Source organism: Sturnira hondurensis, unplaced genomic scaffold, assembly GCF_014824575.4.
Source record: "Sturnira hondurensis isolate 20B ecotype Veracruz unplaced genomic scaffold, ASM1482457v3 Scaffold0008916, whole genome shotgun sequence".
Lineage (NCBI taxonomy): Eukaryota > Metazoa > Chordata > Mammalia > Chiroptera > Phyllostomidae > Sturnira > Sturnira hondurensis.
The window spans coordinates 771,437-785,453 of NW_028081547.1; the positions used below are offsets into that span (position 1 = coordinate 771,437).

At 48.7% G+C, this 14,017-nt stretch overlaps 1 protein-coding gene across 9 annotated transcripts in view; it reads right to left on the bottom strand.

Annotated features, from left to right (window-relative positions):
- KCNMA1 (potassium calcium-activated channel subfamily M alpha 1) overlaps positions 1 to 14,017 on the bottom strand; it is a 728,885-nt gene that overhangs the window by 506,527 nt on the left and 208,341 nt on the right. For all 9 annotated transcript variants that reach the window (XM_037056365.1, XM_037056367.1, XM_037056369.1 and 6 more), the window contains exon 2: positions 7,250 to 7,411. In XM_037056365.1, coding sequence (XP_036912260.1) covers positions 7,250 to 7,411 — 162 coding nt within the window. The remainder of the gene's footprint in view (positions 1 to 7,249; positions 7,412 to 14,017) is intronic.

A 14,017-nucleotide genomic window follows, 5' to 3' on the forward strand; every position in this document is an offset into this window, starting at 1 on the left:
TAAAATGTAAAATGCACAGTTCAAAATACTGATGATCAGCATGCTCACAGAACTGGTGGATTTTGGTCGCAAATTAGAGGGAAAAAATGAAGGCTACACTAAGTAAAATGAAGGAAACTGCACAGGGAACCAATAGTGATAGAAAGGAAACTGGGACTCAAATCAATGGAGTGGACCAGAAGGAAGAAAGAAACAACCAAACAGAAAAGAATGAAGAAACAAGAATTCAAAAACATGAGGAGAGGCTTAGGAACCTCCAGGACATCTTTTAACATTCCAATATCCAAATTATAGGGGTACCAGAAGGGGAAGAAGAACAGCAACAAGTGGAAGACTTATTTGAACAAATAATAAAGGAGAACTTCCCCAATTTGGCAAAGGAAATAGACTTCCAGGAAGTCCAGGAAGCTCAGAGAGTCCCAAAGAAGGTGGACCCAAGAAGGAACACACCAAGGCACATCATAATTACATTAGCCAAGATGGAAATGAAGGAGAGAATCCTAGAAGCAGCAAGAGATAAGGGGACAGTCACCTACAAAGGACTTCCCATCAGACTGTCAGCTGATTTCTCAAAAGATACCTTCCAGGCAAGAAGGGGCTAGAAAGAAGTATTCCAAGTCATGAAATCCAAAGACCTACACCCAAGATTGCTCTACCCAGAGAAGCTTTCATTTAGAATGGAAGGGCAGATAAAGTGCTTCTCAGATAAGGTCAAGTTCAAGGAATTCATCATCACCCAGACCTTATTATATGAAATGTTAAAGGGACTTATCTAAGAATAAGAAGATAAAAATATGAACAGTGAAAGGACAGCAAACTCACAGTTATTAACAACCACACCTAAAACAAAAGCAAACCAAGAGGACAGCAAGATCAGGAGCAGAACCATAGAAATGGAGATCACATGGAGGGTTAGCAACAGGGGAGTGGGAGGAGGAGAGGGGGGGGAGAAAGTACAGAGAATAAGTAGCATAGACGGTGGGGAGAAAACAGACAGGGAGAGGGCAAGAGTAGTGTGGGAAATGTAGAAGCTAAAGAACTTATGACACATGGACATGAACTAAAGGGGGGGAATGTTGGGGGAGAGGGTGTGCAGGATGGAAGGGAATGAAGGGGGGAAAATGGGACAACTGTAATGGCATAATCAATAAAATATATTTTTTTAAAAAGAAAGCATACCTTCTTTGACGTACTGATTCAAACCCAAAATATAAACTCTAATTATGCACAGGACAAAATGAAGAACTACTATTAAGTACTAAAGGAGAATTAGTGTTTCCATTAAAAGAAGTCTCAGGGGAATTTTTTTTAAAAATCTCAAATAAAATCTCAATTGACTCCAAATTTCACAGAGAGCAGGGTGTACCTGTTCGATATGGAGACATTCTTGGTAAAAATGCATGCCTGTGAAACCTCTGGTCTTTCTGCTACATAGGGCATTTATAGGTGGCATAAAAATGTTGTGGAGATTTGCCTAAAATGTAAAAAAATAATGAATGGAGCATAGAGGAGAGGTAAAGAAAGATGAAAATGTGAGCAGTGTGTGAATTTGCCACCAGGCACCATGAGAAATGTTGCCAGCACCATGAGCCACCTGAAGGGAGAAAGGATGGCAATGAATGTCACGCATTTGATTGAGCGTATGCCCATGTGCACCTCCATTTTGTTCAGCTGCTCCAATTTCATGGGTATATAGTCCAGCAGGGAGCACATCTATTCAATTCTGTGAAACCAACAGGTTTATTTCTATCTGAAAGTTGCATGTGACACATATTTTCTCTTGGGCCCTGGGAGATAAGGATAGAATGGCCAGACTACGTATATAATGCGAAGGTAGAATGCCACACATGCAATATATTTAGGACAGTAAGGAAAAGACCAACATTTTTCTCTCTTTACTTTGACTGATCATCCCCCAGACATTTAAGCAAGTGGCATATATTTTCAGTTCATGGGTTAAATGTGGATGTATGCTGGAGCAATATTTAAATGTAGTATAGGACCATGGGAACATGGGGAAAATAATCGAAAGAGTAATTCTAAAGACTATCTTTGCTCAAGTAGCTGACAGCTGTATTAGCAAGACCAGTCTCTGAGGGGAAGCACAAAACACTGACTCTGGAACGAACGGGGTTCTGGTACAGCCCAGGCAGTGTAGACACTGCTTACACTCGGAGCTGAAGTCACGCTGGGCCACAAGCCGTAGTTTCCCTAAGGAGACAGGCACTCTGAGACCAACGTGGAAACTAATGGGAGTACTCAGAATTAAGGTGCTAATGTGGGTGGTGTGAGTGTGTGTGTCTGTGCCTGCAACGTCCCCCATTATGAACGGGTTCTCCGATGCCATCACTCTCATGCCATATTATCTTAGAGAATTCTTTCCTAAGGGATTGCTTCCAATTTCTGACTTTCAATTTCTTTATTTATAAAATAAGGAGATGAGCTAGACCAGAAGTCAGTAAACTATGACACATGAAATAACTCTGGCTCACCACCTGTTTTTGTAAATAAATTTTAAACGGAACACAGTCATGCCCATGTATTATTGGTAGCTGCTTTCGAACTATCAAGGCAGAGTTGAATAGCTGTGTGAGTCCCTATGGTCTGCAAAGCCTAAAACACTTACTACCTGGCTCTTTACAGAAAAAGTTACCACCCCTGAACTAGACTATCAGCAATATTGATTTTGGCTTATGTTTCCATAAAGTACAACCAAACAATACGAAAGCTGACTCAGTGTGTATCTTGCCTTCTTTACCTATATCCATTGCCTTACTCTGAAAAGGACTTTAATTGGAGCACATAACCCATACAACGGAAATTTCAAGAGAAGAGTGAGGAAATAAGGACAAAGAGAAAAAGGAAGGAGAGACACAGAGATGAAGCCACGGGTATGTGAACACACAGAATGCAAATCACCAAACTGTGTTTTATAGAGGCCACCAACTTGGCTCCAAGCAGCCACAACACAAAGAGAGCCATGCTCCCTCTCCCAATTTATAGTGTTTGCTAGAGGTTCGCCAGGAGGGCCACAGCAAACCCTGGCTGTGGCCCACAGAGAACCACTTAGCCCCCGAGTCTGTGCACAGAGCAGATAGAGCGGCGCGCAGTGAACAAAGTCCCCGACGATGCCCAAACAGCAGCTGGAGGTATTCACCTCCAAATCCAGGGTGGAGTTTATCAGCAATACTTCCTGTATGTTCCAAAATTTTATAATCAGAACACATTTTTAAATAAATATTTTTTATTAAAGAAAAGATAAAGGAAGCAGTAACCCTTGACAGCCTGGTGTTCACTCTGAGGTGGACTCCCTCAGCCATGTGCTCCAAGAGAAGGCTCTGCCCAGCCTTGCTGTTTTCGTGAGGCTAAAGCATGAGTGCCCAGGTGAGACACAAGGCAAGGACTGGCTATCTGGAGACCTGGCCAAGGAATTATCACTTTGGTGATAAAGCTCCAGGTGTTCACTATAAAAAGCACTGGTCAGTGGTGACAACCATTAGTCATTTTTACACTGAGTTCTACAACACTGTATCTAATTTATCATTATACGTAATTCACACCCCGAATCTCTATTGCTCCCTGCTTTATGCCCAGTGCCTAGAATAGTGTCTGGTGCAGGTGAGAAACAAGTACAAGTGAACGGTGCGCCCCTCTGAGAGAGCCCGGACAGGAGGGGAGTCTACAGCTATGCCTGGGCTGTCCAGGCACGTCCTTCCCCAGCTGAGCCTATGCACTACGCCCCAGCTTTGAGACTCTCTCACCTGTGACAATGAGACAGGTGAAGGGAGTATCCAGGTTGGAGGCTAAGCTCCTGAGCCATGCATCAAGGAGGACAAATGAAGAACTGAAAAGGGGATCACTGAACAGTCTTGCTTTTAGTCCCTTTGTTGGAAGGCTAAACATTGGGGCAGCTCAAGACAAACGCAGCTTTGGGTTCTGAGCAGACACTGGGACTTCAATGTGAAATCTGTTCCTTGTTCAGAGCAAGGATGTGCCTTCTCCTAGAGCAGAGGCCTGTTCTGGAACTCAGGGAAGCCCACTCTCTGTGCAGTGGGACCTGCTCTGCCCTGAGGGTGCCAGAGCAGCAGGGGCAGGATTTTCTCCAAGGAGACCTTCGGAGAGCAGCTGGTTTCTTCAGCAAGCAGGCCTGGGCAGACTGTGCTTGTCCACACAAATGTTAAAAGAATCCAGCCAAGAAGCCTTAGGACCTGATGGCTCAGAGACAATAAAGTCAAAGTGTCACAGCCCAAGTGACAGCTGGCAGTGGCTTAGAAAAGAAGAGGCATTATCTTCGACTTGGAAGTAATGACACAGAAAGAACACTAGACTTTTTGGGGAGTCCAGAGCCTGTGGGGACTAGCCTGGAGGCTGCATATTCTTATGCAAGTCATTCCCCTTCTTATGCTTTTTTTTTCAACTGTAAAATGGAAACACATTCATTGATACAACTGGCTTGCTTGTTTCCTTGTAATGAATCCCTACAATACCACAGCAAAATGGAAGATACAAAAAAAAAATTCCACATGGTTCTCACCCTTGGATCTAATCATAACATGCAGGGTCTAGCATAGTGCCTGGCCCACGAGAGGCTTTCGATAGTACTATTGCCAGTAGGAGTATCAAGGTGGGTGCTGGGTGCGCTTGGCCTATGATTCATTCCACTTACATAATGTTACCCACATCCACCTACCTGCTCCCACAGCTTGGTGTTAGTTCAGGCCTTGCCTCACCAGGTCCGCTGCTGCAGTCCCCTCAAGTCCTGTCACAGGTGCTAGGAGCTCACTACCCTAACTGACCCTAGTACCTCCAAGCTCCCACCTCACCAATTTGGTCTCCGTTTGTCCACCAGCTCTCTCTGCACAACCACCAATCATGATACCCTTCCCTCAAAACCCCCTTTCCTATAAAATTCCACCCCAGTTCTTTTCCTTGGCATCTGAAGAGGGGACCAGCTGTCTCCAGCTCACCTTCCCAGACTCACTTCCCCTTGGGTGCCCTGTGTTCACAGCCCGGGCCTTGGTCCATCAGTGCGGTGGCCGTTCCCTGCTCCTACTGCTCCTCACTCTGAAACGATTTTCTCTGCTTTGATGCTCAAGATCCTAACTCACATTTCAAAGCTCAATTCAAATGCTATCTGTCTTATCAGGTATTCAGCTTCTGGCCCATTAAGTGGTCCCTCTCTTGTTTTCAAGCTCAGGTACATTTTTATTTTTTATATCACAAGTGTGTGCTCAGTCCATCTTGAAATGGAGGTTTCAGCTCAAAGGCTTCTGTCCCTATGATGGCTTTCTTGACCCCCCCAAAATTCTCCATATTCAGCTCCTCCACCCCAACACACACCCACATAATGCTTATACTCCTAGCATTTCTCCAAACAATCCTTCAGTAACTTCCATGGTGCAATGGAATCAGGGTCACTCCCTGTTTCCCATGGGGCTGAAAAGAACACCTGGCCTAGAGTTGGTGCTCAGTTAACTCTTGTCTGACGCTGCTGAGGATAATCAGAAATGTCTGTAGGGGCCACACAGAAGCCGTGGGGGCTGCACATCTATGTAACCAAACTGTCTGCTGCTCCTCATCCACCATCGCCATCGTACATACAGAAGGCACTGCCTCCATTCATCCTGCATGAATGCCCAGACCCAGAATTCAACCCCTTTAAGTTTCACATGTGGAATCCACTCAGAAACAAGCACAGAAGAGCAATGCAGATTCTACTGGACACCTGGGCGGGCAGGAGGCGGGAGAGACAAGGATGGTGGTTACACAGCACAGCCCACAGCAATGCTGCCTTCCCTACATCATCTGATACCTGGTGCTGCCCAGTTTTTCCTGGGCAGCAACCTGGATCCCACCAACCTGGATTGTCCCTCTTTCTTCCTCCACGCAGCAACTGTCCTCACCAGTTTCCCTCTGTTCTTCCTCCAAAATCTCAACTTTAAATCTCTCCCCTTTCTATTTTGCTACCAATTAACATCAGCCACAGCTTCATAACCAGACTTTCAGAAGGCTCAGCTCATGATGAGTCCTTCAGATAATAGCACACTGTTCTTCTTGAATGCGCTTTGCTCACCAACTTTATAACCCAAGCATGGCATTCAGTGTCTTACTTCTTCCTTTAAGCTGTTTGTAAGATGTTTTTCCCAAACACAAGGTAAAGTTCTCCCCAAGAAGGACTGTGAGGGATAAAATTTTCACCACTTCCCTGTATCTGCAGTCACCGCCTCACTAATTTTTGCCACGAAATCTCGAGGGTGATAATATTTACTTTCCAGTATCCCTGCCTCGTTTCAGGATGTCCCCATTCACTACCTATGAGCCAAATGACTTTTGACCAAGCCCCAGCTTCAGGCCCAGGAAAGGTAGCCCATACAAAACAGCTTCCAGAACTATAAGAAGAAATTATTTGGAATTCAAATCCTTTTCAGGAATATTCTGACCCAGAGCAGACCCAAGAAAGCCAGGGCGCAGGGCTACCCCAAAGAAAGGGTCCACGTATGTCAGGAGCATGGCCTGGCCAGTGACCAATTTGTGCTTGTTTGTCTAAGGACTTCTCCTCGCTTCACACTGAAAGACCCATATCCAAGGTACCCCTCCGTCCCAGGCAAGCTGGCATGATTGGTCACTACAGGCTTGATTCACCTGTGATCCTTGCCAAGAACCAGAAGACCATGAGACCAGTGAAGCCAAGCTCCATACAAGCAGGTCAGAGAGAAAGCAGGCAATGCCCAGAGAAGAGACAGGATGAGCCCTGGCTGCAGATGTGGCAGGAACACCCTCATCAGAAATAACGTGGCAGGAGCAATGCTCCAAGCAAGGGCCAGACGGCCTTGGGTGGGCTGCCAATGAGTTTCATCCAACATAACCGAGGATGTCCACCATGGTCAGGATCCAGATCACACAGGGCAGGAGGTTAGGAAACTTCCCAAAAGGGGCCCTCTGCTCAGTAGCATCCCTAGAAGGCCGGCAAACACACACACACACACACACACACACACACACACACACACACACTCAGAACTCCCTGGTCCCTCTGTGCCCCAGACAATAGCCCACTCTGCAAACCTTAGCTTAGATATGCATGAACCCAGTCTGTCCTCCATGACCATACATAAGTGTTCCCTGTTAGCTGCACTTCCCAACAGCCAGTGGTTTGTAGAAGACCCTGTGAAACATCACATCCCTACAAACAAAGCAACTGTGGACCAGAAGCAGGCCTCCTGATGTGAGGAGGAAGTTGAGGACTCACCAGGACTCTGCCGGTCAGTGTCTGGGCAGATATCATCACCCCCGCCCAGTCCTTCACAGAGGTCATCCAGCCGACCTCGGCTGCCACCGCCTCCTCTTTTTCGTCCACTGGCTTGAGAGTGCCATCAGCCTGGCTTGAGCCATTGTTAATCTTCTGGGCCTCCTGGCAACAGAGAGAACAAGGATTGAGACATGGGGACCAAGTGCATTTTAAAAAGACAACCTACCCCCCAAAATCAAGGGGTCCTCAGCTAAGGTAGGAACTGGCTTGAAGCTACAGGGTAACGAAAGAAAGAATGGGTTATGGCTTTGATCCGTTTTTAAAATCTTTTTAAAAAAGAATCTTTTCTTTATTTCTTCTTAAAATATCTTTGTGAAAGAAAGCATGAGATTCCCCTCTTCCCATTTTTAAGAAGTCACAAAGCTCAGGAGGAAAAATGTCTTGCTTGGGGTCTTCCACTACCCAGCCTTCACGCCCTTTTCACAGGAGTGCCCGGTTCTCTCCATAAGGAAAGCCCCGCCTCCTCATCCCTCTGTGTGGTTCAAAAGGGCTGACAGACCCACGCTGGCTCCAGGAATGGGGACTGCTCAATCCTGTCATTCCATCCCCCTGGCCATTATGACTGTGTGGTCACAAGATACACAACCAATGCAATACAACTTGAGCTCAAAACTTTTGCTGGAAAGCGTAGGGAAGGTAATCCTTCCCTGAGAATGAAGGCAGCACAGAGAAAAGTAGGAGAAGTGGTGAAATGCTGATGTCATCATTTGAACATCTGAATCCAGCTCTGCCTGAAATCCACCCTGGCCCTTTTCAGTTACAGGAGATGAGAAATTACCTATCATGGCCTCAAATGTGCCTGAAGAAACAAGGCTGACATCATCAGATAACAGCCCCACAGCGGGCCTTCACCTGAACTTATCTGCATACAATGTGCCCTCGCTTCCCACAAATACTCTTCTCCCACAAAGGGTCACAGCCTGCTCCCTCACTACCCTCAAGTCTTTGCTTAAATATTACTATTTCAATGAAGTCTTCTCTGGCTACCCTTCTTAAATTGCAACCCTGCCTTCTGACAAAATAGCCTTTCTGCTTTATTTTTCTCCAAAGCATTCAAAATCTCTAATATACTCTCAAATTCACTTATTTCATTTACTCTCTGTCCCCACCCCAACTGCTGTATCCTAAGTGCCTAAACGGGTACCTGGAATACAGTTGGCTCAATAAACATGAATGAATGAATGAATGAACAAACGAACAAATGAACAAATATAGGTATGAGTATCAGCCCCTCACTGACTATAGAACCTGCACTTAAAGTTGCCAAGTAAAATACAAGACAGCCAGGGAAATTTAAACTTCAGATAAACAACAAATCAATTTTTAGCATAAGCATGCCCCCAAATACGACATGGAACATACTTATACTAAAAATGTATTCACTATCTAAAATTTAAGTTTAACTGAGCCCTTTACTCAAATACTCACTGAGGTTTTTCTTTTTTTTTTTTTTGCAGATCTATAGATGTCTTAAAAGATACCAGCACAATTATGTTCATCGTTTAAAACACTAGAATTAATTTCCAAGGCAAACTGACCCTGTGGATCATTGTGACTTGGTGTAAGGGGGGAAAACCAAAGGCAGAGGTGAAAATCTTTGCAGTGAATGAGGGAGGGGCAGAGTGAGGAAAAGAGGGCTCGGAGTCTGGGTAAGTCACCCTCCAGGGAAGGATGACTGCCTTCCCCAGCCTCTGGGCCTAGGACCAGACCAGTACCAGGCCAGACCTGTTAGGAACTGGGCCACACGGCAGGAGGTGAGCTTGAATGTAATGCACTTGAATCTTCCCGAAACCATCCCCCCACCCCAGTCCCTGGAAAACTGTCTTCCCCCAAACTGGTCCCTGGTGCCAAAAAGGTTGGGGACTGCTGCTCTAGGGGACTTGCAGGCTGGCAGGAAGCTGCTCCTGATGCCTGGTTCTCTCCCTCCAGCCACCCCAGGCTCAGGGGAGCGGGGAAGAGAGAAGCAGTACCAGCAACCCGAGGTGCTCATGTTTTATCTCCGAGTGTGTTGGGCCCCACAGAGCTAGCACGGTCCAAGAGGAAGCAGGGAGTGGGGGTGGGGTGAGCGGTTGGCCCAGGGTGGGTATATTTCAGGGCCACCTGCTGACACCTGTAGAGCCAGCTGCCTGAGCCACCTAAGGCCAGTCTCAGTGTCCCGGTGGGACCCCATGTCTCAGCCATGTAAAGACTCTGCATAGTTGCATGTCTTGGAAGAGAAGACCCTGACCCAGGGCCAGCCTTAGTATCTGAAGGTGTAGAGCCAGCTCTGCTCCCTCCATGGGACCCGCCCTGCCAGATGGAGCGACATTGCCTGCCCACAGCCATGGTGGGGATTAAAAGCATCCCAGGACACTTAATACATGTCCAGTTTAATAAGTCCCATAGTCTCCCACTTCTCCTCCAGCCACCGACACTCCAGCAGTGGTCCTCAATCTTGAAGGGCCATCAGAACCACCTGTAGGGCGTGTTAACCCAGGGTGCTGCCCCCAGCCCCACCACGTGTATTTCTAACAAGTTCCCAGGTGATACTGAAGCTCCTGGTCTGGGAACCCCACTTTTAGAACCAGTGCTCCTCATGACCCTGGCATGGCTTGGTCACCCAGGCTATTACCTGAAACAGGACATGGATCTTAACACCCCGCCCTTTCCTGGCCTCTCCCTTCACCCAGGCCCAGAACTGCCTGCTTCTTCCAGAACTAGAGGACCTGGAGTGGACAGGGAAGAGATGAGGCAGGAAAGAGATAGGGCAGGGAAAAGGCCCTGCAATCAGAGGCTTTCCTGTTTCCTCTTGAGCAGTGTGTCCCTGGGACATTTCTGAACTGGTCCAGGGCCATGGCCAGGGGTGTGTGAAGGGCCAGCTCTCTGCTCCTCCACCCCTGGAGCTCAGGGTTGCAGCCACCTGGCAGGCCCAGGAAGAGGGAATGGGCATGACAAGGGCTGGAGGCAGGAATCCTCTCCAGTCACAGTGGTTTCAATGCATTAATAATTCACAGCACAAGCAGTATACGGCAGATAATGCTCTCTTGCCAGCACTCTTACCTATTGTTTTACAAGGCATTCATTATTTTAATTACTTTATGATAGGCAAAGAAAAACACAGACAAAAGGGAGATAATGCCCTTGTTATTATTTGCTTACACTGGATGTTTTGAGCTTAATTACACATGTGGGAGGCAGAACTGAGGGGGAGACAGGGAGAGGAGGGGGCTGGAGCTCGATGAAGCCTGATGCCGCAGGCCAGGGGCACTCCTGCCCGGAGGGAAAGGCCCTCGCCACTCTGACCTCACTGCAGCCGAAGCAGCCTTCATCTGGAGCGGGGACCGTAACCCCATGCTCCAGAGAAAAGGCAGCAGAGGCCCAGAGAGGGGACGTGGCCTTGCTGGGACACACAAGGGACCAACGGCAAAGGGCAGGGCCCACTGTAACAGTGATTGGCCACCACTTATAAAGCGAGAACTGGGTGTTGGCAACTACAAATTAGGTGCTTCCTATACATGATTTCAACTACGGCTTATAATAAATCCAACAGGCAGGTGGAATTATCCCCATTTCACATGCAGGGCAACTGAGAGCAGGTATTTCAGGGGAAGGCACAGAGCCTGAGAGCTCAGCATGGAGGCAGAGAGCCCACCTAGGCATAGGTCTGCTCCTCGGACCCCCCACCCCCAACACGCTGACTACTGTGGGCACATTGGCTCCAGAGCCTTGACCTCCTCCATGAAGAATGAGGACAGGCATGCAGACCCATCAAGGTGGTGATGAAGCTTATGTGAGACAAGTGATGCCCAGCATTCGTCACGGTGCCTGGCACGCAGCATAAGAGCTGCTGTGACGGAGCGCACATTGATGGGATTGGTTGCCTTTAAAGTTAAAGCTGCACCACTGCACTGACTGCTGGCCCTGAGAGGGACATTGGCCCTGAGTGAATCAGGGCTTGGGGTGGGGGGCTGAAGCCGCCTGGCCCCGCCAGGCAACCCCCAAGCCAAGACATAAACTGCCAGCTCACTCTGCTTCCCATGTCTCTTTTTCCTTTCTCAATGGGATGACTCCTCCAAACCCAGACAAGAGAACCCATCACTCCCAAGAAGTTCCCTCTGCTGCGACCCAGCGTCCGGGGATTCCCAAAACTGGCAGAAGCCTCCACCTGGCCCACTCCCAGAGCTGGGTGTGGGGGCCACAGTGGGGAGTGGCCTTTCTTGTCTTCAAAGGGCTAGCCTTTCCCTAGCAGTACAAGCAGCCCTGACCCAGCCTTGAGGAGCAAGCCCATTCTAATCCAGAACCCCACAGGCCCCAACCTTCACATATGGGCCGTATCTGTCTCCATCTTTCCCAAATTAGACCCATTACAAGGGAAACTTCAAGTTTGTGGTGTTGTGGGCAGATCTCTGAAGATGGAAGAATACCCAAATCCAGGTCCAACTTTCCTCAGTGTCCTTGGACAAGTCACTTCACTTCCCCAAGCCTCTTCTGCAAGCAGTGATGAGTGCGACCTTGTAATCCGATGAGGTGGAACCCAGCACTTGCTGAAAGCACCCACTGCCTAGTGAAGGTGGGCAGCAACAGCATGGCTGCCGTCTGGTTGTGAGCAAGAAGCAGTGCTGCTCTGGAGAAAGGGCTCCACAGCCCCAAAGGCAGGCCTCCCAGGACATGTGGTTCATTTCTCAGAGCCTCGCCCTGCCACACTTTGCAGAGTGGGGCTCCAGTTACCTCCCTGTGCCCCAACAAGATGTTGAGATTGCCAAGTCCTGCCAGGTGGCCCGCTGTGCAGACCGCACCCTCCCTGTGAGCAGCCACCACACCTGCTCCTGCCCAGCCAGGCTCGCTCACCCTAAGCAGGCTCCTATCGACACCTGTCAGGCCGCGCCAGGAGCCAAGGCCACCCAGAACAGCACACCTGTTGTGTGACTGCATCGGGGGTGGGGGCCAGCCACCAGCCACCAGGAGGATTCCTCCCTAGCTGCTCCCTGTTGAGGCTGCCCTCAGATAACAAGGCTGTCTCGGGTTTAATTATGTCTCAGTTCTCGGAACACTGTCTCCTCATCCCAGATCTGGGAAGTTGCTTACACAGTGAGCATCTGGGAGGAAAACTACAGTTAAAAATGTAAATCAGATCATGTGACTACCATGCCCTCACCCTCCTGTGGCTTCTCGTCCCACTCACAGGACATCACAGACTTCACACAGTGCAACCCACCGAATCTGTCCCACGCCTGCCATTATCCTGAGTCTCCCACTCTCCCACTCACTCCAGCCACATCAGTCTCCTTGTGCTGCCAGACGTTCCAGGCCCACTTCCGTCTCAGGACTGATTGCACTGGCCGTTCCTCCTGTCCAGATGGCCACGTGGCTGCTCCCTAGCCTTGCTTAGGCCATTGATGCCTTCCTACTGAGCGCTTCCCTGCCCACCGCACTGGAAATGACAGCCACCCCACCCTGATCAGTCCCCGTCTATGCTCTGTGCCTCCTCAGAGCATTTATACCACCACCTGGAAGCCTGCATACTTCAACCATCATTTAATGCCTGTAGGCTCCGTGAGAGAAAAATGATCGTTTCTTGCTCACTGCTGTATCCTCAACATTGGCACATTATGAGCACAGAGCAAGCATTTGAGACATCTTAGTGAAAGGCAGGTGGGAAAGGAGGGAGAGAGAGAGAGAAGAAGGGCAGCTGCAGCAAATGGGAAGTCAATTCTTGGCATGCACAACACCTAGATGTGATTATTAATAAATAATAATGACAAGAGCATTGGCTACCATTTTGAGCATCATGATAGTAACTCTGTAAGGCAGACACAAGCATGCTCATCTGCACAGGAGGGTTAAGCAGCTGGCCCAGGAAAACTCAGTGAGAATTTAAACCCAGCTGTCGACACGAAAAAGAGACAAGTACCTGACCTGACATTCTCTCGGGGACAGCATGAGGACCACATGGGATAATGTGTGTGGAAGGGTGATGGGCGGCTCTAAAATGCCCATGAAAGGCTTATGACCATCTTAAGCACTCCATCCACCCCATACAATCTGGGCACCACATGTACCACAGAGGCCCTTCTTCAAGGTCACCGTGCCTTGAGAGGGTGGTTAAGTGAATGACAGAGGAACACAGTTCCTTTCTCAGCCAAGAACAAACTCAGAACCATCATCCTTCATGGAGCAGAGCATTGAAATGGACATGAACGTGGCTGTGAAGTCCTGCTGAGCACCGAGGCTTTCCAGGCAGTTGCCACTGAAGAAGATCCAGCCTCTCTGGGTGCCGTCCACATCCTCAGGTGGCTGTGACGCCTGCCCTCTCTGCCCAGCAATCCTGAGGGTCTGAAAGGAATGGCCTCTCCTAATCCCTCTGGAATTAGGCATTAGACAGAGCAGGGACCAGGAACACTTTCATCTCTGGAAGTCCATGACTGAACCCTCCCCGCCCAGGGTGTTGGCTTCATGGAATACTTCCTGACAGCCAGAAGGCTGCGGGGGAAGAAAGGACCCAGCAAATCTCCATCTGTCCTCTCCTTGTGTCTCACAGGCCCACTTTGTCCTCAAATTTCCCTGGTCAGCATCAGAAAGCCACTTCCCCTGAGCCTACATTGACGGATTCTGCTTCTCAGTTACTCCTTCTGCCTGTCACCCCCACCCTCACTCCATTCCCCAGCTGCCTCCACCTCCTCTCCCTGACCCCTTGCATCTGTCAAAATTGACCCAGCAGCCCTGCATGTG